This window comes from Anoplopoma fimbria, chromosome 2 (assembly GCF_027596085.1).
Source record: "Anoplopoma fimbria isolate UVic2021 breed Golden Eagle Sablefish chromosome 2, Afim_UVic_2022, whole genome shotgun sequence".
In the NCBI taxonomy this organism is placed as follows: Eukaryota; Metazoa; Chordata; class Actinopteri; order Perciformes; family Anoplopomatidae; genus Anoplopoma; species Anoplopoma fimbria.
The window spans coordinates 24861007-24885431 of record NC_072450.1 but is presented as its reverse complement, the minus strand read 5'-3'; the positions used below and the strand labels follow the sequence as shown (position 1 = coordinate 24885431).

The 24425-nt window shown below is 40.4% G+C and overlaps 2 protein-coding genes across 4 annotated transcripts in view; one reads left to right on the top strand and one right to left on the bottom strand.

Annotated features, from left to right (window-relative positions):
- The window catches only part of itfg1 (integrin alpha FG-GAP repeat containing 1), a 134702-nt gene extending 123695 nt beyond the window's left edge, over window positions 1-11007 (bottom strand). Inside the window, exons 1-6 of the mRNA XM_054610554.1 lie at window positions 10788-11007; window positions 10521-10605; window positions 10171-10304; window positions 9237-9294; window positions 8758-8844; window positions 8541-8635 (exon numbers count right to left, since the gene is read on the bottom strand). Coding sequence (XP_054466529.1) covers window positions 8541-8635; window positions 8758-8844; window positions 9237-9294; window positions 10171-10304; window positions 10521-10605; window positions 10788-10965 — 637 coding nt within the window. The 5' untranslated portion in view covers window positions 10966-11007. The remainder of the gene's footprint in view (window positions 1-8540; window positions 8636-8757; window positions 8845-9236; window positions 9295-10170; window positions 10305-10520; window positions 10606-10787) is intronic.
- A 501-nt stretch (window positions 11008-11508) lies between these two features.
- phkb (phosphorylase kinase, beta) overlaps window positions 11509-24425 on the top strand; it is a 91317-nt gene continuing 78400 nt past the window's right edge. For 2 of the 3 annotated variants that reach the window (XM_054609949.1, XM_054609964.1), the window contains exons 1-2: window positions 11521-11584; window positions 14069-14155. In XM_054609949.1, the coding sequence (XP_054465924.1) occupies window positions 11521-11584; window positions 14069-14155 (151 nt within the window). Of the gene's footprint in view, window positions 11585-12633; window positions 12740-14068; window positions 14156-24425 lie in introns of all 3 variants that reach the window. The other variant, XM_054609957.1, reaches the window with a different exon arrangement.

The window sequence follows — 24425 nt, the reverse complement described above, 5'->3', positions numbered from 1 at the left end:
CCAAAGAGACACTAAAGGTAGCCTCGTTGTGTCTCTATCAGACGCCAATGGGCCATAAGCATCTGTATTTGATGAGCGAGAGAAGAGAACCGATCGTTCAGGTTGTTGTAAGTTAAAAAGAAGTGACTCACATCGATATCCAGAACCACCGTTTGTTTATGTCCTAGTACAGTTCTTTCCTCGACAAGGGGAATATATTTCGGGGCAGAACATGGGCAGACTGTATAACCTCAGGCAACGATCACAGTGCTCACAATGTTCTGCCTCATTCATTCCTACTATTCATTGATCTGCAAAAAGAAAAAAAAACATGTTCACCAAAATAAACACAGCGGCTCTTTTGCCCGTTTGACGCTGCGCCAGCGTTCCTGGAGGCAGAAATGCTACAAACGACACACCTCAAAGGACTGGCGCATTGCACCAGGCGCTCCTAACATGCCTGTGAGCTCACTCCAAATCTCTATGAAATGGGGAAATTACAATGCGAGGGACAGCAGTGAATGCAACTGATGTGTTAATGAAGATGTAGGCTACATGTGGCAGTGGGTGCAGAGAGTTTAGCACTGGGACATGTTTCTCTCTGCTTTGTGTAGACTGGAAAGACAGTTGTTAAGATATTTGAATACAAAGAAATCAATTATTTCTATTCACACAACACCAGCTTTTGCCTCCAACGATAAAAAATTGCTTTTTAAATTGCTCGACCAAGTGGTTTAATTTGTGAGGAAAACTTAGATATTGGAAAAACACTTGCCAATTATTGTCAGTTTTTCTAAGCACTTCCACAAATCAGAGAGTCCAATAGTTAATCACATAAATATTTTCTCTGCAACCCTTTTATTTCGGGTCAATATATTTAATCACCTAACACAGATCCTATCATATACAAATTTCCGTTTCCATGAATGATTTGGGGCTGTAAACCTGTCTGCTGAAGAACTCATTTTGATGGCAGCACGTCATTCAATTTAACTCTGAACTAGGACTAGAGATGAGAGCTCCGCATAGATTTTAGGAGAATAAGAACAGAAACATATGCATTAAACTGACTGAAGTTTACCTAGAGCAGAGGTGGCCAAACTTTTTGATTGTGGACCATATACAGAAAGATATAAGGACAATAGCAAACAAACTATAGTGCATGCAAAGTTTTCAACCAGTTACACTGCAAAAAAATCTTCTTGACCAGAAAACCCAATGTGCCATAGAAAAAAAAATATGTTCAAAATAATTACGCAACTATACTTAGCAGTTTAACATTTTACATCACAGTATATAACAAAAAGTGTTGTGCATCTGATGTTCTTAAATCCAATTTAAATGAATTCACTACTTTCAACTCCAATACAGTGCATGCCTGAAGTCCCGACTTCTAACAGTCTGATCTTATGTGTAAGTCTGTCAATAAGTACATTAGAAACTGCCAAATACCTTTATTGGTTTATGTTCATGGCCCAAGGGCCTACTTAATAGATCACGATGCAAATGTACTCTAAGATGAAACAAACAAGACAAGGAGAGCTAGTATAGTAGAGATCATTACTTAAAGTTGAACATTTAGTCAACATCTACTGTTTAAACTAAGATGTGTAATGTATGTACAGTGACGTTTATTAGAAATATGCCCAAGTCATGTTCTAGATTATTTTTAAAAATTCACATTGGGCCCTCCCCATCCACATCCGTCAGGCTCCCACCCTATCATCATTCAAACAAGCCCTCAAAACCCACCTCTTCAAACTCGCCTTCACCTGCTAACCCCTGCTCCCTTTCCCTCCCTACCCTCCACTACATGACTCATTCCGCACAGCTTCTCCAGTTTTCTTTTTTTTCTTCTTTTTCTTTACTAAAATGTTCTGTTTGTTTTGTTTGCTCCCTTGTGTTCTTTTTTGTTTTGTTTGTCTTCGCCCTATGTAAAGCGTCTTTGGGTATCTAGAAAAGCGCTATATAAAATTAAAGTATTATTATTATTTAAAAAATCCCTGAGGGGAGTACTTTGGGCAATTAAAGTATTATTATTATTTTAAAAATCCCTGAGGGGAGTACTTTGTGCGGCTATTAAAAGTGCCAGTACTCTGCCATCCAAATGTAAACTTAATCCCTGTATAATCAATTCTGCTTCTCGGCCGCCCTTGTTAGCTGGCAAATCTGTTCTCTTACCCCCACCACCACATTATTAGTCAGACAATCAACAAGCCACTTCGACACAGAGCTAGTTTAATTGGATGCTGCACAGAGCATTACCATGCCCGTTGCCTAGCAATGGATCCTGTATTGCCAGTATTGCTGTCTTTGTGCATGTTTATCTCAAAATGGCACCTATAATTACTTTCCAATTACTGCCTTTTCCCCTCAAACAAGCTCCCGTCCTGCTACCGATAGCTTCCTGCCCGGTGGCCTTTCTGATGTCAGATGTTGTGAAGTGGCCCCTGCGGGTTACCGTGATGATGAACTGGAGAGAGATCTAATATGGGTGAATACTGTACCGTTAAAACGATAAGGACAATCTCCTGTGGTCATTTGGCTTTCATGCTTACAGACGCTTTGAGGGCTATTGAAGCACCTGCTCACATCCGTGTATTGTATAAATCTGAACCTCCTGGCTGTCCTGCAAAAGCGGCTTTCCTGCTAATTAGTTGTCACTGTGGTGGGGAGTAACCAACACAGAACAACTACTTCTACAAAGCCGGCTTAATGATGTCTTTGCTTTTGTGGTGCAAAGCAAAATACTGTGCACAACATTTTTTTTTCTTCTTCGGGGGAACACTGTTTCCACAGTAGGTGCTAACTATTAGACCAGCTTAATGTGGCAATGTGGCAAAATGTCAAAGACCTGGTTTACTCTCACGGGGGATATGTGCAAAGAGCTGCAAGCCACATGAACTTCACTTAAGTGGTATTTCAGCCACTCCGTTGTCCTGTCTTTGCTTACGCTATAAACTCCAGATACTGTGTATGCACTATTGATAAGTATAAAAGTCATACAATGAGCTGGGTAAAATCCAACTTTCTTAAACAGACCTTAAATCCCTCAATGTGTGAGGACACAGACAAAATAACTGGCAAGAAGAGCAAAAAAGGAAAAGCTGCTATGAATGCGTCCCCGTTAAAGACACTGGCTGGAGGAGTGCGATAATAACAAAAGAGATTACGAGCCGTATGCGGTATGTCGTGGCCAGGTTGGTTGGCTGGAGAGAACAATAAGCGGGCTAAATGAGGCCTTGACACCGGCCAGGAAATAATTCCAGACATTTTTTTTTCTGGCAGTGCTGATGCAGTGAGGCCAGCCAATACACTACCATGGGACTATTTACAGCTATGACATTGGACTGAAATTGGAGTCGTGACACAGCCCTGAAACAGCCCTCAGCCTCCTTGGACCACGCTAACAAAATAACTCACTGTATTACTGTACTGGTAGGTGAGGGAGACGGGACACTTCCCAACATAAAAACCTTGCACAAAATGATGAGGCAAGGCGTCCCAGTTCCATTATAAGGATTTATTACTAGTCTTAGTCCTCTGATGGACTGTTGAGTACATCTGGTTAGTCCCTTCTCTCTACACTTCTTTTAGACAAACTCATCAAGTGCCCCTCCAGTATCTGCCGCATCCTAAAGGATGTCTGTTTAATTAAATTACGTTTTTTAATTTCTTACATTATCCCGTTAATGCAATTTGCATTTTCGAGTGTGTCACACTTATTTTCCACAGTTACTCAACTCTGATTGTCTTAATTAAGATGTATATGATTATTGTGCATTCATGCCTCATTTTATACTCATAAATATTAAACAATTTAAAAGGCATCTTTAATCACTCTGAGCTATAAAGTGACGTGGCTAAGGGTACCTGAAGTAACGTTTAGCAATTTTTGGCCAAATTATTAACACACACTGGAAGGCCGGATACCCAGAGGGTGAATAATAAATGCAAACTCAGATGTCACAGCGGGCTAACCTTTTGTCTAACCTTTTGTCTAACCTTTTGTAACGGCTGAAACAGAAGGTTTGCTGATCAGGGTGGGATCAGACCCTCTGTAAAATGAAGGTCTGTCTCCCGTAGCTGCCCCTCCTCTACTCCTAATTAGTCTTCTTGCGGCAGGGAGGACGAAACGAAAATACAAGTTGTTTTCCTTGTATCTTCCACTTTGGATTTAATCCAATGTACACGCTATACATACAGTCCCTGACAAAAGTCTTGTCGCTTGGGTACAAGTTGACCTTAAGTGCCCCTCAAATATATTTGTAATCAATTTTTTTTTACAAGAAATGGCTAATTTCAATCCCAACAGCTTTTGAAATAATGTTTTGGTGCCAAACGAAACTGCTGAAAAGCATTCTAACGTTCACAGCTTGGTAAAGCCCACTGAGTCAGTTTTTGCAAAGACAAAAGTCGCCTTGTCATATGATGCACCCAATCCTAGATTACAGCCTCACCTGTGATCAATAATTGATCAATCAATTAGTGGGTGTGTATAAAAAGAACCCCAGCACACCAGACCTTCACATCAACTGCAACTTGACCTCTGACAACATGCCTAAGATTCACCCTGAGACCAAAGCGTTGATTATCAAGAGGCTGAAGACCAGATCCACTGCTGAGGTGGCTGACACCTTCAATGTGTCTCAGCGTCAAGTACAAAGAATAAGAAAAAGATTTGAAGAGACTGGAGATGTTTTTGACAAGCCCAGGTCCGGCAGACCCCGCAAGACAACTGCTCGGGAGGACCGTTTGTTGGCTCGAAAATCCAAGGCCAGCCCCTTTTCCACTGCAGCAGAGCTCCACCAGGCCTGGTCACCTCAAGTCCCCGTGTCAACCAGGACAGTTTGTAGAATTCTGTCTCGAAATGGCCTCCATGGTCGAATCAGTGCCCAGAAACCAGCACTAAACAAAAGGCAATTAAAAAAACGTGTGGCATTTGCCAAGGCCCATAGCCTGCTAAAAGGATGGACGCTGGAAAAGTGGCAGAAGGTGGATTTCTCAGATGAATCTTCGGTTGAATTACATCACAGCCGCCGCAAATATTGCAGGAGACCTACTGGAGCCCGCATGGATCCGAGATTCACCCAGAAAACAGTTAAGTTTGGTGGCGGAAAAATCATGGTCTGGGGTTACATCCAGTATGGGGGTGTGCGAGAGATTTGCAGGGTGGAAGGCAATATCAATAGCCTAAAATATCAAGAAGTATTAGCTACCTCTTACATTCCCAACCATACAAGGGGTCAAATTTTGCAGCAGGATGGTGCTCCATCGCATACTTCCATCTCTACATCAAAGTTCCTCAAGGCGAAGAAGATCAAGGTGCTCCAGGACTGGCCAGCCCAGTCACCAGACATGAACATCATTGAGCATGTCTGGGGTAGAATGAAAGAGGAAGCATGGAAGACGAAACCAAAGAATCTTGATGAACTCTGGGAGGCATGTAAGACTGCTTTCTTTGCTATTCCTGATGACTTCATCAATAAATTGTATGAATCATTGTCGAACCGCATGGATGCAGTCCTTCAAGCTCATGGAAGTCATACAAGATATTAAATATGGATCTCACAGCACCACTACTTAATTCACTGATGTTATGCAACATATTTTTGTATTTGAAGTAAATTATTTGTTCAATTTTCACATTACTCTCTGTAGGCGACAAAACTTTTGTCTTGCCAAAATCTGACCTTTCTGTGTTCATTAAATGATCAATCTTTCTTCAGTGAAGCAAATTTATTTTAGTATATTAAACATAATTTGGGAGGGTTTTAGCTTTCATATGAGCCATTTCTAAAACCAATGGATAAATTAAAAGTCAGGTTATAAGCTGTTGTTTCTACAAAATGGATAGGTGACAAGACTTTTGTCAGGGACTGTACACCAGCTCAGAGAATTTCCCCCACGACAATGTTAACCTTCACTGCGTTATCAGCTGTAATATATATCTTTACATAGCAAATAGATGTTTGCTGTTTTTATTAATACTCTGAATATTAAAAAGTCACTCTCTCCCTGCTTAAGCCGCACTATAATGCCCCAGCCGGTACCACTTAGAGTAGCAGGTGGTCACGGCAGACAGCGAGCTGAGCATTGCAGAAGCCTCACCCAGCACCTTGCTCATCCTCCTCTGCCCTTTATCTTTCCTACCATCCTTTTCTTCCAAACCACTCATCCAACCATCATCCTCTCCAACTCGGAATGATTTCTCCTTCCCTTCCTGCCTGCCTGCTTGCTTGCTTGCTTCGCTCTTCTCTCTCTCCCTCCATCTGCATGCCTCTCGCACACACAGTGGCAGCCAAGGAGTCTGACATCCACCAGATGTAGCCTACAGTTGGGGTTTCTTTCGCCACTAGTTCTCCTCCTCAAGCTCTGTGCATCGACCCGCAGCGAACTGAACGCAGCTGAACACACTTAGGAAGTCACAGGGCACATAAAGAGTGAAAGGCAGGGCGGACATGCAGGTCATCACTCTGACTGATGAGTCGCAGCAACAATACAATCTGTAAACCTTAAAACCCCAAATATTGCTACAAGAATTTCTTTAAATCTGGAAGTTCATTGACTTCCTCCTAATCCCTAAACAGATTAAATATTAATTAAAATCTGCTCTGTTTAAACTGTGACAGTCCTGGGAATAAAACCAGACAGCACAAAAAGATACCTGCTGTGAGTATGACACGACTAAATCCTCTCTGATTACCTTAAACACGAGGATTAGTTTCCAGAGGGGGGAAGAAAAAAATATCCTCCCATAAGTCTAAGTGACAGCGCTACACTTAGTGGGCAGAAGTGCAGGAGTGATGCTGTAAAACAAGAAGGAGGTGATTTCTCCATTCACTGGTGAAGAAAATGTCTGTTCCGTTCTCTCTTAGTCAACTTGAAAATTGGAGGCTTTGAATGAATGTTTTGGTCACTTGTCTGGTTCCTTGGGGGAAATCTTTGTGGAATGCAATGCCTATAACGTATAAGATTTGGAGGATTGTAAACTTGATACCCAAGTTCCTCCAAATCTTATACGTTTTTAAGAAATATTGCAAGCAAGAACAGAAGGCAGCATTGGTTTGGAAAGAATTAACCAACCAGGCGTTATCTGTTAAATGTGTTACTACTCGTCTACATACAGTATATCTTTTGATAAGCTGAGCACATGGATTGCATGTCCCCAGTCACTCAGACGTTTTCAGATGCAATAATACAGAAACTAATCACTGCAGATTTAAGCCAGGTGACATTGGCGGCTTAAATGTATCAGGAAATAGAAAATGAAGAGGAAACTGGGAAGAAATTGAATGTTAGCTGCTAATTATGGCCCATATTGTCCTATAAATAAATAAATAAATAAATAAAAGCAATGAATTGTTAAACTACAGAGTGTTTGGACTGGAAATTTCAAAATTTCAATTTCACACAGAGATTTTTATTTTTTTAAACTAATTGTAAAGTTTGTATTAATCCAAATGGCCAGATTTTTGTTACTACCTACCTATTTTTGTGACCACTAGTGCTTGTTCCTCAGAGTCTTATGCTATCATATATGAAATTATGTGTTTATCGGTATTTAGGAGGGATATGCCATTTCAAATTTCTTGTTTGGAACTGCACTGTATAAATCTCCTTGTGTTGACTGACAAATAAATCATCTTAAATACAGGAGAAACATTGAGTAAGTAGCATTTTACTGTTAGGTGGTTTAGGCTAGAAGTTGCCAACCCCCTCCAAAGGGTCACAAGTCACAACAAATCTAAGGTGTCGTGATTTGATTCATGGGAAAGGAAAGGAGACAAACGCGGCAAAATGCCTCTTCGGAAAACCAAACAACATATAGACATGTGAAAGACGACAAGAGGCCCAAACTGGACACCACTATTTTGTCAGGGGTCACATGCGATAGAAGATTTGGGACCACTAGATTCTTTCTCAAAATGTGTTGTATTTTACAAGCTATTCTTGTGTTTTCTTTATGGAAAACCAAAGTAGCCGAAAATAGTGAGGCGAAAGGGATTTAGGTTTCAGTTATAATAAATGGCACGTGGCACAATGTGCAGTCAAGAATATGAGGTGTTTGGCACACAGTAGGGTCTGAAGGGAGGTGAATACGTTTTGTTTTCTGGCTGTGTTTGCTTATGTGCTCTGTGTTAAATAGCTGTACTGAAAACATGCAGATGTGCTAAATGTATTATCCTAGACGATGATCAGTGGTGGGCTTTTTATTAACTCACCCTAGTGTCTTGAATAAGTACATTTTAAAAAGTAAGACGCTTACTACAAACCTTGATCCTCTAGCATCACAAAACCTCCAGTTTAACCTCCATGCACCTGTATCCAATTAACTAATTATCTTCCCGCACCGTACATGATCACTTAACCTGTGAAATCTGCTGTTATAAAAGTAAGAGGTTTTGTCGATTATAAAAAATGTCTTGTGACAATTCTTACAGCTGAAAAGCCAAATATTTGATAACACTGATGCGTTTTGAGCACAGCTTCCCTGAAGAGTGTGCATTTTTACATTTGCTTCTCATCGTTAGACATTGCTCAAACATCACTTGACTCACCAGCGGTGAAGTCCCTGTTGAGGTCAATGAAAGCGTTAGAGTGAGGGTTGCGCATGTTGACAGGTGAACTCAGTGCTTTCCCCCACACTTGAGCCCTAAAGGGGAGAAAAACCACAAGGCCACAGCAGGTTTGAAAGCTCTACATTTTAGAAAGTCATTCAAGGTACGAGAGAATTAGAAAACAAATTCTAAATGAGTTTGAAAAGTATTCCATTACCTTTTGGTGAGATAGCACACTTCGGTGAATAGGGGTGGTTCGGAATTGGTGACTCCGAAAATATCCGGGATCATGTCCCCATTGAAACTGTGGGAAGAGTTCCACTTTATTAAAACTTACACTGAGGTAACAGTTTATTATGTTCATACTGTATAAATGTGTTGACACTGTCAGAGGGGCGTAGATCCATCTCTATGGTGTTATATTTAACTGCATCATATTAAAGTCTTTCAAATATGTCTTCCACAACTATTTGCATAATTTGGGGTGGGCAAAATTTTAATCACAGCAGTGTTTTTTATTTGATGCATAAGAGTATCTAATAAACTGGTAAGTCAGTGTACATCCATCTCTAATAAAAAAAAATATAAATTTAAAACATGTTTTAACATGCAAATCTAGAAAAAGCATCCATAAGACACATTACTTTTACCATGCCCGGCATCATAAGCTAAATATCCTTTCAGACTGATACTTACTCCATAACAAGAGGTTGATCTGTAAAGGTCTTGTTCAGCTTGAGCCACCCACTCACATCTGCAGAAGAAGAACAGTTTCAACAGACTCTAAGTAATGCTTGCTCTGACAGAATCACAGTGTAGAAAATGGGGCAGGTCAAATCAGGCTAAACAGATTTTACTTGGTTCAAATGTCAACAGCTATGAACATAGTTGACTTAAATATTGATTGATTTGAAAAAGGCCCATTAAGGGAGAAGATGCAACTCTGACAACACATTGCACATAAGACCCTGGCTGATGAAGTTTACCTAGGGTCTTTATTTTCTGTTTTGTCTTGGTGCGGTAAATGGTCTTAATGGAATATTGTTTGTTAACAGAAAAAGATAACATAAGTAATAGTAATTTCCTTTGAGGTTGAAATGTAGGCTATAATTAAGTGCTACAAAAAAATGAAATCATGCTATCCGTATAACTTTGTACTTGATATGTTTGCTCATTGACCATGACCACAGTTTATTTTCTTAACTGTTAAATCTGTCTATATGGTACATAGCATGTGGTTTTATTATTATCATTCCCAAATACATCACATTCATATACCTTCTACCCAACGGACATACTCACTTGTCATTTCAGGGAAAGCACAGGCAGAACAAACAACAATAACAGCGGCTCTCTTTCAATTTCAACAATGCAATGCAGCAATTAGTGAAGTTTGACAAGTCAAGTTGTCTGCTGTCAAAAGAAGGTTACAACTTTAGTTGTACTCTACTCTCGTCCCTGAACATCTGCGTGAGCTAAACCCTCCATCAGCGTTCTCTGGCCTCCACCCACCCTCAGCTCCCTGTTTGGTAGCTACTATATATGTAAGTCGCTTTGGATAAAAGCGTCTGCTAAATGACTGTAATGTAATGTAATGTAATGTACTATACAGGTACTGTTTGAACTGTACCTAATGTCTGGTTGTTCCCCCAAAAGATGAAAACAGTTGTCATCTTGGAGTTCTGGCTCTGAGTTGTAAGAAGGACGTCCATCTGAGAGTCTCCATCATAGTCCCCGGGAACCACACTGGTGAAGACGTTCTCCCTGAACAGGAATATAGGATGTTAAAATGAGACATTAGTGACTAGGTGCTCCCGCCTTTGCTCTGCTCTTATATGGAGCTGTTCCCTCCTAGAGAGTAAACATTACCACCCTGACACGTGAGTCACCTCCTCAGTGCTGACGAGAAGAAAGGAGATTAGGACATGACAAGTTGCATTTAATATAAAAGTGGAATGCATTGATGAGAGTGTCATATACCCTGGTAAGATGTCCTTGGAGATGTTAACTTTGGGCTTGAAGTAAGGTGGTTTCGAGTCAGCCAAGAATATCACCAGTTCAGACTCTGAAAGAGCAAGAAGTCAACATGAGCATGCATACTATCAAAGCTGGGTCATTATCTACACCACCATAGGAAGCATAGCGACGACCCTGAAGATTTATTTAAAACAATAAACGTAATTTATGCACGTGATTAATTAGCATGTATGGCAGAAAGCAGAGTCACGTTGCTGAGGCTGTACGTACGCCCTCTGATAATGAACATGTCTGTCTGCTTATCCGCGTAGAAATCTCCAAACGCGGCCACCGTCCCGTAATTTTCGGCACCGAAAAGGTCGACTGTCACATCTTGAAGGGCGAATGAGCGATACTGTCCCACAAAAAGCAACAAAAATGCCCAAATATTGAATTGTAGTATCCACATCCTTCTTCTAGTGCAGGCACAGCTCCTCACAACAACACCAGCTGTGTTACGGCACCCCGCTTTACGGCATGCTTAAATAGCAGCTTCGTTTGATTAAATGACGTTATAGATTAATTATTAATTTATGATTCAAATATCCGCTCTGCTGTCTGTGTTGTATTAGAAAGACGTGGAATAAATGCAACGGAATAAAGGTTTCCTCGTTTACGACAGTGTCGTGCTGCGGGTAGTTTGACAGCTGATAACTGCGTCAAGTTAGAGAAGGTTAGCTAGAGCCAAACCGGAAGTGAAGGAAGTGTGTTTTCAAAATAAATAAAACTTTCATGCTAACAAGAAAGTAAAGGAAATATGTTTAAACAAATGCAAGACATTGATACTTATTATTAATATGACGTGATGTATTTTAACTCTAACAAGCTCACTTTTAAACGGCCACTTTAAATGTGTATGCTTTTGTTATTCCTCGGGAGCCTTAGCGCCTCTGTTTTATTTTGAAGGGCGATATCGGAAATGTTCTCGGACAACTCTCTGGTAACTTTGACACACAGTGTAAACATGGCGAGCCTGGCAGATGTCGGCTGGAAACTCCTGGAATTCAAAGCCCGATCAAAAAGATCAGGTCAGACTCGATTGTTTCTGTTTTGCCCGTGCTTGTGTGAGACTGTCTGTTTGTAAAGCCACTGTGCACGGGGTTAAACTTGACTCGATATAACCATTTAAATTGTCCACTGCAGTGACGGTGCAAGCATGAAAGGTCAGAGGTGTGAATGTGCAGCACCAAGGGGCTATTTTAGGAGCCTGCAGTGGGCATGAGGTGGTGAGGAGAGGGCCTGTTGAAGCTGGCAGACTGTGCTGTCATTGCACTGGTAGTCAGCCTGACTAGAGAAAGTGATCCCATCATAAAACTTTGTTGTTGTACAATGCAAGGATTGAAAAACAACATCACAATGACTGTATGTATCACTACTTGTAGGATCACCATTGTTTTAAGTGATACAACTGAGAAAAACACTGTACACTGTGACCAGGTCTTTCCAAACTCACTCACAAACAATTTATAAATAAATATACAAGTGACTACACTGATTGTAAATGTAGTCACTTATCCTATCTGTCCTTTTTCGGCTGTAGCAGTGGTTTTTTTGGTGTGCTAAACAAATAGTTTCTAACATTGTACCTCCATAAATCATCTAGTAGTGTCATAATAACTGCTGTCTGTGGGAATTATGTATCTGCTAAAAGGCAGCTTGCAAAGAGATGTGATGCAAAGGAAACCTTTCCTCATCTGAGGGCAACTATTGTACCTTGTCTATCAATCAAAGTGAACACATGTGATAAGCTGCATCAATTCTCAATTTGAACACTGCAGTGCAGCATCATGACACCATAGCCTTTTGAATAACAGCATCAAGGGCAATAATCAGTTAAGTGCTGTCTTAATTTTAAAGTCCTTCTCATAATTACATAACCATCATATAGTAAGTCATCTTGAATCTCTAAAAGCGTTAAAATAACTGGCATATAACTTCCTAGGCATATACAATGCATTGTAACTACCTGCATGCTGTTCATGATCCTCATAATCCAGGGTGTAATTCATTGTTGATTCATGCATGTCTAAAAAAATCTAACTCTGTGCTACTAACACCTTCCTGTGCATTGCTGTAGATTTGTGATTTAGCTGAGAGAGACGATTGGCCTTAATATCACCTTTTGAGAATGGCCGCTTCAGTGGCCCCGAGTGCCCAGCCTCATCGGAAAGTACACAGACTTGGTAAGTAGTGGCGGCATACCTGAGGAAAACAATGCAGTCGGCCACACACAGACGGCCAGAGAGGACACGGGTAAAGGATACAAGGAAATCATTTTCTAATCAAAAAATAAGAGGGTTATGGTACTTTATTTCCTGATTAGGAGGCAGCCAGCTATGATGAGATCACAGAATATTTATTTTTTGATCACAATCAAACAAAACATAAGACATTCACATGCTTGCGCTCTCTTTGGCTGTTGGCAAAACTCGTGTGCTAAATAGTGCAATATAAACCATAATCTACTGTGTGTCTTATGTTGGTTTAGCCATATGAATAATCTCCTTCTTCCTCCACATGAAACATGACAGACCCAGAAGTGACACCAACTAAATGTACAGTATTAATCAGGTCATATGACACACTGCATCTATAATAGAGTCAGAAGTCTGCATCTCTGAATTTAGTCATTGGATTGTTAAAAACCAGCCAAACATCGAATACCCACAGTTGTCTGATCTCATGTTAGAAATTAAAATTAAAATTTTGGACCTCCTCTATGCTCTTTTAGGGTGTTATCTTTAAAAAGAGATGGATTGGCTTTGTCCCCTGCAACTTTTAAGCTGATGAAAATTATGCTAATTTCAGCGAGAATGTGAATTTTTTAGTACCTGTGTTATTGACCCGAGGTCGAACCTATTAAAATGCAAATCTCAGCAGAGGGAAAAGTGTCTGAAAATAGAGAAATTCTAACAGATGGGGGTTTCCCTCAAACTCCAGCTCTCTTTCAACTCAGAGGAAAACGTTAGGAAATATCTGGTGGCAACCACATTACCATTTGAATCTTTAGCTCTGGGCTTGAATATTGTTTTGTGTACTGAGCCCTTTGTGATGCATTGTGTTGCAGTGAAAAACAGAGTTTATTAATGGCATGTGTCTATTGTTGTATTTTTTCTCTGCTTCTTATTCTTTTGTTAAAATAATTGTAAATAAGATAATTTCATGTAAAAAAGGTATTCTCAAGAGACTGCAGACTGCAGACCTTTTTCTATTTACACATTGAAATATATGAAATAACACAATTTTCTCAAGATTGAAAAAACATCACTAAGTAACTCTAAGATGTAAACCGTTGTCCTTCATCAATTTTACCTAAGTACAGTTTAGTGATGAAGGCGTAACGTTAATGAATGTGTAGAAACATGTTTGAGACTTATTTTTAATGTTTATTTTTTTTAAGGAATAATGAGATAACAAAGGCATAATGTTTTGAAGAAAAAGATGCTGCAGGTTAGTATTTGTAACTGCAACACGTTTTAAAGTTTGTTTGTAACAGATGCTTCCCTCCTCAGGTTCCATCTATGAACCTCTCAAACTGTCCAACCTCCAGCGTGAGGATGAGCCCCTATGGGAGAAGCTGGACCGCTATTACAATGCCGGTAAGTATTCTCTGTTGAAAACCTAGCAGTACTATGAGGCGATGCTCACCTCAAGTTTAGAGCTACATATATTGCAAAGCTATCTGAAACAAATTTCAGCTAATGTATGCAACCATAAAGCCGGCGGTTGTTTTGTCATTGCAATGTGCTCAAATTGCAGCCATGGGAATAGCGATAATATCTTGCAGACGTACTGTCTGGTTTAGAGAAAAGTTGTTATCGGCTGGCAAGACAAAAGCAGCATTGGGGGTTCGCTGGTGTTACAGAAACAAAAACAATCATCCAGCAAGCACTGACCTGAATTTAATTTCACATAAGGTGTCTTGACTTGGCTTGGCACTGCACTCAGCTGGTATGGTTTGTTAGTGGGGAGTCAGTGGAGAATCATGTTGGAGTTGCTGCACTAGATAATTGTTTATTCAACAAGGACAGGATGGAAGGGACCAGATGTAGATAGAGAAGTTCCCATCATGTCCCACACACATATACATTCCTACATTACCAACAGTGGACTATCAGGCTACTCCAGCCAAGTGTGGACTTCTGTTTCTGGTCAAACAAAGGGTCTTTTTCCTGAATATTACTGTGAATGTGCTTTTTAAAGATTGCCATTTGCCTTAAATGATATCGACCCATCAAAGAGGGGATTTCCATCACAAAGTTTTAAAAGCATATTCACACACATGATGTATGGGCACTTTATGGGGGATTTTTCCTCAAACATATTACCCATATCAAACAGAAATAAAGAGTGGCCACACCTTTTACCTTAACAGTGCAGAAGACGCAGGAGCCGCTTGCACCAACTGTTCTTAAGTTTAACTTAAGCTAGTTATAATGCCAGCATTTACAGAGAAGATAATTACACATCACTGAAATATAACTATGTACACAAACTAGCATGTAAATATTACTTATGACTAAGTATTTACACATACTGCCATGTGTAACTGGCAGTTACAGTGAATCGAACAACGCTTATGTAGTATGACTTATTTAAATTGAAGAATAAAGAAGTATGGTCAACATCTTTGACGAACAGTTGATAAAAATGCTGTTTCCTAATGATGTAAACCACAAAAACAGAACCTAAAACAACAAAACGTTATGCCAAAAGTATTGGACTATATGACCAAATAACGTTGGGTGGGTCAGCATAATCTTGTTTTTCCACTCATTCTAAATACTACTACAAACTCCGATATGCATATAACGCCATCAAAGAAGATATAAGTTTTTACATAAACTCGTCTCAAGTATCTAGTTTGAAACGAGCTAGGTTAGTTGTTACCAGGCTCTAAGGATGGATGGTGATGGACTGACAAATAGCTGCTGCATCCCAATTCCAGGTGATGATCCTGTGTAATCAGTGGAAGAGGCTCCAGCCTCACCGCAGGAGAGATAAATACACATTAGTACTGATTACTAAATTACCTGCAGCTGTGACGGCAGCGCTGTGCCAGCCAGTGCTACCTCCCAGTACACAGAAAGAAATGATGGCAGACTGCCACACAACGAAACATATAGCATCCTCGATTTCGGAATTGAGCAAAATTTGTGGCAGCAGCTCTAATATAAAAGTTAAGATTCTATTAAAATGAAACTGAATTATGTTATTGTCTTAAACTTCTGTGTGAGAAAGTTAAAAAACATATTTGACAGCAATAGGCTACCATTTCAAATTTGATACAATTCCAGTACACCCACTTCAAATGGACATCTGTTCGGGTTAATGATAGACTATTTTCGTGTCAGGGGTTTTGACTCTTCATTACATAAAAGCACAGATGTAACTAATGGCATTAATGGTGGTTCCGTTCCACTTAGCTGTGCCAGTAAGTAATGTCAGTGAGCTACCGCACACAACAGCAAGGCTCTGGCACTGCAACTCCTAAACTGAATGCAGCCATTTTAATTTTATTGGTTATACCTGTGTTTGACAAGTCAAAGTGTCTGCCGTGAGGACGATCTGTGTCCAAACGCGATTAAGGTTTTATATATATATATATATATACAGCGGGTAAAATAAGTATTGAACACGTCACCATCTTTCTCAGTAAATATGTTTCTAAAGGTGCTATTGACATGACATTTTCACCAGATGTCGGTAACAACCCAAGTAATCCATACATACAAAAAAATAATAATAATAAGTTCAGAAATTGAGTTATGTGTAATAAAATGGAATGACACAGGGAAAAAGTATTGAACACATGAAGAAAGGGAGGTGCAAAAAGGCATGGAAAGCCAAGACACCAGCTGAAATCTATCAGTAATTGGAAAGCAATCCTGCCCCTTGTCAGTGCAAATTAATATCAGCTGGTTCAGTCCCAACTGATGTTCTATATAAAGGTGTCTCATTATCAAGGTGCCACACAAGAAACATCTCATGATGGGTAAAAGCAAAGAGCTCTCTCAAGACCTTCGCAACCTTATTGTTGCAAAACATACTGATGGCATTGGTTACAGAAGGATTTCTAAACTTCTGAATGTTCCAGTGAGCACTGTTGGGGCCATAATCCGGAAGTGGAAAGAACATAATTTCACCATAAACCGGCCACGACCAGGTGCTCCTCACAAGATTTCTGACAGAGGAGTGAAAAGAATTATCAGAAGAGCCATAGACCACTTGGGGAGATCTTCAGAAATACCTGGAACTAGCAGGTACAATTGTTTCAAAGAAAACAATAAGTAATGCACTCAACGGCCGTGGCCTGTATGCACGTTTAAAGTTTGCTGCACAACATTTAGACAAGCCTGTGAAATACTGGGAGAATATAGTCTGGTCAGATGAGACCAAAATTGAACTCTTTGGATGCCATAATACACACCATGTTTGGAGGTCAAATGGCACTGCACATCACCCCAAAAACACCATACCAACAGTGAGGTTTGGAGGTGGAAACATCATGGTGTGGGGCTGTTTTTCAGCATACGGCACTGGCAAACTTCATATAAATGAAGGAAGGATGAATGGAAAAATGTACCGAGACATCCTTGATAAAAATCAGCAAGACAATGATCCCAAACACACAGCCAAGCAAACTCTCAATTGATTTCAGAGAAAGAAAATAAAGCTGCTAGAATGGCCCAGCCAATCACCTGACTTGAATCCAATAGAAAATCTATGGAAAGAACTAAAGATCAGAGTTCATAGAAGAGGCCCACGGAACCTTCAAGATTTGAAGACTGTTTGTGTGGAAGAATGGGCCAAAATCACACCTGAGCAATGCATGCGACTAGTTTCTCCATACAGGAGAAGCTGTCATTACCAACAAAGGCTTTTGTACGAAGTATTAAATAAATTTCAGTAAGCGTGTTCAATATTTTTTCCCTGTGTCATTCCATTTTATTACACATAACTCAATTTCTGAACTTATTATTATTATTTTTTTGTATGTATGGATTACTTGGGTTGTTACCGACATCTGGTGAAAATTTCATGTCAGTAGCACCTTTAGAAAATATATTTACTGAGAAAAATGGTGACATGTTCAATACTTATTTTACCCGCTGTATATATAAGCCAGACCCACAGTTTATTCTAAGCAGATAGAAGGCAGGATCATGTGCTGCCTCTGGCTGCGCGTAGCTGTTAGATTCTGGTAATACAGCTCAGGATGCTGTCCCCAAGGATCAGTTCTGATTTTGCCGACGTGGATGTAAGCTCTGCTTTTCCTAGTTGCTCTTGTTGAAGTTACACAAATGTACTATACGGTACAGCAGACAAAAAAAAATAATCCTGCATGCTCTTAGGAGGGACTTCTGAGCTTTAAGTGCTATAAAAAAATTCTGGCCGTGTGTCTTTTCAAGACAAATGCAGTGTAATCATACATTTTTAATCAGCTATGTCCAAGTGCTGTGCACAGTTGTGTGTATTGTTGAAGAAATCTGAAAAATGTACCTTCATTTATAATTACTAGTATGCAGTACTGTGAAAGAGAGAAAAAAAAAGGCACATAACCCTGCTTGGCCTTGGAGCTTTCCAGTGCTTCTCTCCCTGTGACATTTAAGGAATCACAGAATATACAAAAAGCATGGCCTTCTCCTTGCAGTGACCTTGAACTAAGAGAAATTTAAAAGTGACCTAATTTGACCATCATAGAGCATCATCTAGTAACTCAATGGATCACGAGACAAGATGCTTCAGGATCCGTCTGATTCAGCTCAGCAGAGGACATTCTATTGATGGATCACATTGTGTGTTCACCTTGTTTCAACGAGTGGGACCAGTGAGGCAGGAATGTGAGAGTGAATAATAAAAATCACTGCACTGTGCAACAAGTCGTTTCCTAACTTTCAAATCAAGTCAGGACACTCACAGAGAAGCTCAGAGCTCCAAAACATGTCAAAGTGATTCTTTATCGATAGCAAGCTCCGAATCTGAAGGTGCTATTAACAGGTCATAGGTACACAACCTGTAACCTAGAGTCACATTTATACATTCCTTCAGAATATATGGTGCTCCCCAAATACAGGGTGTTGATATATCCTCCTTTATATCGCAGAAAACCTTTTTATGATGACTAATGTTTAGGATATTAAAGTCACAGTATCTATAAAATGCAGAAAATAATGTCAGTGGGAAAGAGACAAACGGCACGGACAAATCTCAGCTTTGGGTCAGGATTCGGCTCAGGCGGCAGATTTATTTAAGACCTTATAAACTACAGCTTTTCCTTTTGGTTGCCTTCGCCCGCAGTAAACAGTAAAGTGGGAGGTGACTGCCTCTAACCCAGGTGTGGATTGAGGGACTGTTAAAGCGACCTCTGTGGAAGGGCCTGTTCCGGGCTGGATGCACCGTTTTCTCACATGAACACACTTCTGGCAGATATGACACAGCCCATTGGTCTGCTCTGATGAAGACAGGGCAGCTGTGTGTGTGTGTGTGTGTGTGTGTGTGTGTGTGTGTGTGTGTGTGTGTGTGTGTGTGTGTGTGTGTGTGTGTGTGTGTGTGTGTGTGTGTGTGTGTGTGTGTGTGTGTGTGTGTGTGTGTGTGTGTGTGTGCGCTCCTCTGTCATTTTTTGTGTGTATGCATGGTTGCAGGGTGCTCATTAGGCTGTGTGTGTGTATGTGTGTTTAGAAAAAGACAGAATACAATGAGCAGAGCTTAGTGTGCAACAGGTGTCGCTCTCAGCTGGAACTGATTCGCTGCTATCAGCAAGCACAGCGTAGCCTGCAGCATCGTCTGCGTCGAGGCCCCGTAGATCTGCAGAGGAAAGCCTCCGCCAGATTGCAGGATGTCGAGAAACGCAGCGTTGAACATCGGGCTCCTTTTAATTGTTGTGTTGGGTGGCGGCTGGAAAAAGCGCTCGTCCAATTCCAGCGGGGAACAAAGCCAACATTGTTATCGCCGGCACCCAGAGCTGCCTGCCAATATACCTGCTTTCTTTCGTTTTCAAGGAGGGAAAGAGGTGGAGAGGGGTGAGGTTGGGGTGACAATGACAAATCAAAGCGCTTACATTCTTCCTCCTTTTCTCTTTCTTTGTTGTTTTGTTGCAAAGCCGCCCCCAGCAATATTAAGCAGACGATGCTGTTGCGATAGTGGGAGAGTTCACTTCAATCTCTCACAGCTCATCACTCCATCATCTCTCTCTCTCTCTCTTTCCTCCCCTCCTCTTTCATTCCCTCACCTCTCTATGGTTTCCTGTTTATGTGGCCACGCTCCATTGACTCCTTCCAGATAATACTGGAGGCAGAAGGCACTATCGCTCTGCCGTCTGGCTCGCACCGATTAAGGAAAGGAGAAAACACGTTGTTTTTCTTCTTTTCATTGTCATTATGAGCTCGTTGCAAAAGCATGAGCTCAATGTTTTTCACTTTGCTGCTCTTTCTTTCCATCTGTCTCATTTTTAATTTCAGACTTTTTTTTTTTCTTCTTCTCTCCCCTGACTCAACTTTTGCAGCGTTTAGGCAGTTCAGGCCCAATCAAATCCGTCTGTTTCAGTGACTTATAGTGACACAGTGTAATCTAAATATGCATATCATACTAGACCATTTTTTGATATGTGGATTAAAATGTATGGATTATATTTTAGAAACAAACAAAAAATGAAAATAATAATCCAAACTAACACCATGGTAAACCACAGAAAGAAGCAGTTTATTTAAAATGTCACAATCAAACGTTCTCATACTGCGCATGGCAATACGTTTGAGATATCACAAAATCTTGTCAATTCTGTGGAACATAATTCAGCTTATATCATATTTTCATTTGACTCATATTAAATTAAATTACATGTCAGCATAATCAGCTGTCATCAATGTGTTAGATAGCACAGTTACATAAATACTGAAAACATGCTGTATTTAAAGTTAATATATAATAAATAAGGTCGCTAAATCTGCATAATATCTAAAGCTGCAGACCAAATGTAGTGGAGTCAAAAGTACAATATTGGCCTCCACAATGTAGTCGAGCAGAAGTAGCAGGAAATGGAAATACATATGTAAAGAACAAGTACCTCAAAATTGTACAGTGCTTGAGTAAATACACTTGGTTATTTTCCAGCACTGTCTAAGCTTAACATCATCGTTTGACTCTAGCTCCTTTCTTTAGAAAGATATAAATCGTCTCTCATCATTTCAGCCTTGAAAATAAAGTAAATCAGCGTATTTCCCCAGAAATGATTAACAGTTTCATTAAATCAGCATTGCTTTGTTAGCTGTTGCTACTCTGTCTGCATTTCTGTTGTTGTTTGTTATTTTATGGCCACTGCATTTGTTTTTCATTCAATAGAACCTCATGTCACGGATGTTATATTGCAGGAAACATTATGACAACGTCAGCAGGAGTAGACACAGAAGTTATTGTTGAGACTGGCACAGTGTATTTCCATTTTTCTCCTATAACATCTGCCCGTTCACTGAACAGACACTATCTCACTCTTTCTATCTTTCATCTCATATTTTTTTTTCTCTTTTCAATCTATTGCTCAGTATTTTGTTTTTCTTCTTTCTCATCATCTTCGCTCATTTTCTCCACCCTGTTGGTGCAGTGAAATGGCCCATTGTAAAAGAGCAGACTGTGTGCGTCAGAGACATTAGCTGCTGATTTAGTGGGACATTAGCTTGATGGATGGTTTGGCTGAAAACTCCCAACAACAGTTGATTTGCATCCAGAGAAACTTGCAGTGTGAGTCTGAACAACATTCAGCACGCCCATCGCTTATGTGCTGCGTCTAATGATCACATCCGCCGCGGCACTGTTTTGCAGAATATGAAACCTATGGCGTTTTTACCATCCCAAATTGAGTGGTATCAGCGCTCTGCTATACTTCATATTTAAAAGGTTATTTTGCAGTGGAGTTTTACGCTAACTCCAGATATAGCTGTTGATATTTCAGTTGTATTTCACAAATACAAAGACATAGCATCAAATAGGTAAACTGATTTTACATTTCATTGTTTTTTCACCTATGTTTTGAACAGGAACAGCAGCAATGTTTTTTGTTTTTTTTTAGATCTATGAACATGCATGCCTACTTATTTGACTTTTCATCATCCCTTTTTTTAAGGCCTATTGCATATCATTGTGCTTCCCAATGTTTGCATGTGGTCAGTTAAACATAAGCCAATTACCCACGCTGCTTGACTACTCATCACACAGACACTCGCATCAATAATATAAATCTCAGTTAAAATGATAATAATTAATTTACCGACCACAGTTTCTTAGTGTATATGTGGTTTGGGAGACAGACAGCACTTTGAGGTAAACCAATGTGTGATACAGTTGTCTCTGTGGTGTATGTGATGACCAATACATCCCGCAGCCTTTCACATTCTACCACTATTGTAGCCGCAGTCAAGATTAGCCTGTACCCAAAGGCACTGTCCTATTACTGGTTAACAATACAGATGAATCCGTAGTGTGTGTGTGTGTGTCTGTCTGTATGTCTAAGCATGTGTGTTTGCACTTCATTACTCTATGCTGAGTCAGTTGCAATAGAATATGAGTAGAGCAGACATTCCCAATGAAATCAGCGTAGAAGGATGGTTAAGGCGGCGGCCATTTGTCTGCATCCCATTGCCATTACAACCACTGTAACGGACTAACTTCTATATAAACCGACTTGTGACAAGTAGCGGACTCCGTCATGCTTACATGACGTGTAACAACAGCGTCTGCGTCTATTCTGTGTGTGTGTGTGTGTGTGTGTGTGTGTGTGTGTGTGTGTGTGTGTGTGTGTGTGTGTGTGTGTAGTGTGTGTCTTCACGGGTGCATGCATGTAAGTGTGCACTTCATTAGTGTGATACTTGGAGTTGGAGTGTCTGAGAGGTTTATTAATATTCCACCTTATTCACCCCATCAACCTCTATATCTCGCTGCCGATGTGAATGTCGCCTTCAATTGACCGATAACCAACACACACAAGTAGGTGCATCGATATAGACTGACATTCACGCCCCCGTCTCTCTTCCGGGACCCATTACTTTTGCTCTTTTTACTCATAGACACACATGCATCCTCTTTTTTTAACACCCCTCCTCTCTATCTGTCTTTCCCTCACCCATGTCCCCTTCCATCTCTCTCTCCGTCAGTCTCTTCCTCTCTGTCTCTCGTTTGCTGTGTAACAAACGACAGCGCAGAATGGATGTCCCCGTCATTTGCACCGGGATAATGTTCTGATGAAAAATGAAGTGATCCCTCCAGACAGATTAGTCATCAGTGAGGGGACCTCTGCAGGAGAGGAGGACGTACGTGTGTGTGTGTGCGTGCGTGCGTGCGTGCGTGCGTGCGTGCGTGCGTGTGTGCGTGCGTGCGTGCGTGCTTGTGTTTGTGCATGTGTGTTTGAAACAGATAAATGACTTTCCCTGAAGGCGTATGTAATATTTCTGCATATATTATTGGAGAGCTCTGTATTGAGAGCTTTCATGCGTTGTTCTGTCCTCAATAACTAATGCTGAGCATGAACTTAGGCGAACTCAAACCATGCTGGTTTATCTTTGCTCATCCATTTAGTGCAGTCAGACATTCACAGTCACAACCCCCGGCTGAAAAATGTCTCCAAACAAATGACCTTGGTCGTGACAAACTGCAGAGCTTCCCAGTCATTCTGGTAACTCAAAAAAAGAATGAATAGATTTTGATACTTTCCCTTCACACTACCTGATGCTGGCACTGTACAGCAGGGAATCAAACGTATGATGCTGTTTGATTTTCAAGTCTCAAGATGTCCAGACGTCTTGGTTAAATTTGGTTGAACATAATTTTATAGCTGTGGTTGTATATAACAGATGATTCAACAGCATTTCAATGCCTGTACAGGAAGTGCTTCCAATTACAATACAGTCACCTGATTTTAAACTAGATGTCTTATTGTCTTTTGACTATCACATCGCCGTACTTCCTACATGAAACTGCTCACGACAAGGTCTGTGGATTGTATTTAGTAACTGGGTAATGAATTCTCATCATTTCTATGGCTGCTGATATCTCCAACACTAGGCAACTCATTTCACCTTTAACAAATATTGCGCCTCCTGCTATTTGAAAATTGCAGTTGGCCATATTGCAATTTTGTTTGTGAGAAATCAAGGTGATGACAAAAACAAAACTCTTAAATGTCTTTAAATATTTAATTGAACAGATACTTACCCCCCCCCACACACACACACACACACACACTTTAAAACCCCGCAGGCAGGTACCCTTCTCGGATGGAGCTAAGATGTGAAGGCCTTGGCAGGTGCTGCTGTGTCTGCTTTTGTGAGAAAGGCGTAGGTTGTGAGCTCTCACAACAGTCAGTCAGCCAGATTACAGCAAGCCAGACATAAGATACATTTGTTTGTCTGCATGCACACAATGTTCAGAATTAAGCAATACAAGTTACATAAAGATGGAAAAAAAACTGATAAATTAAAAAAAAAAAGTCACTTCAGCAGGTTATAAATTCACATAAATCCTTGTTCTCTAGTTGACATATCTAAATCTCCCTCCATTGAATCATATAAATAGTTTATGCCCAAATAGAAATGAAGCCTTTTTCTCCTCCTGTGAGTCCAAGTTAAGTATGTAACTGGTGGTGAAGTATGTGCACATAACACAGAGCGAGTCAGCTTGCACAACTCCATGTCTGTCTTAACAATTCCTTGCAAAACACTGAGATGAACATAAAACTGACACAATCCAAGTATTCTGAAGTGCAACAATGGCACCCTGAGTCTAAGTGATATTCCTCCAGGAGTCGTTGCTTTTCTTCACAGTCGCAGCCATTCACACTTTCCATGTCACCGTTCACACTTTGCTCGGCTTGAATAGGCA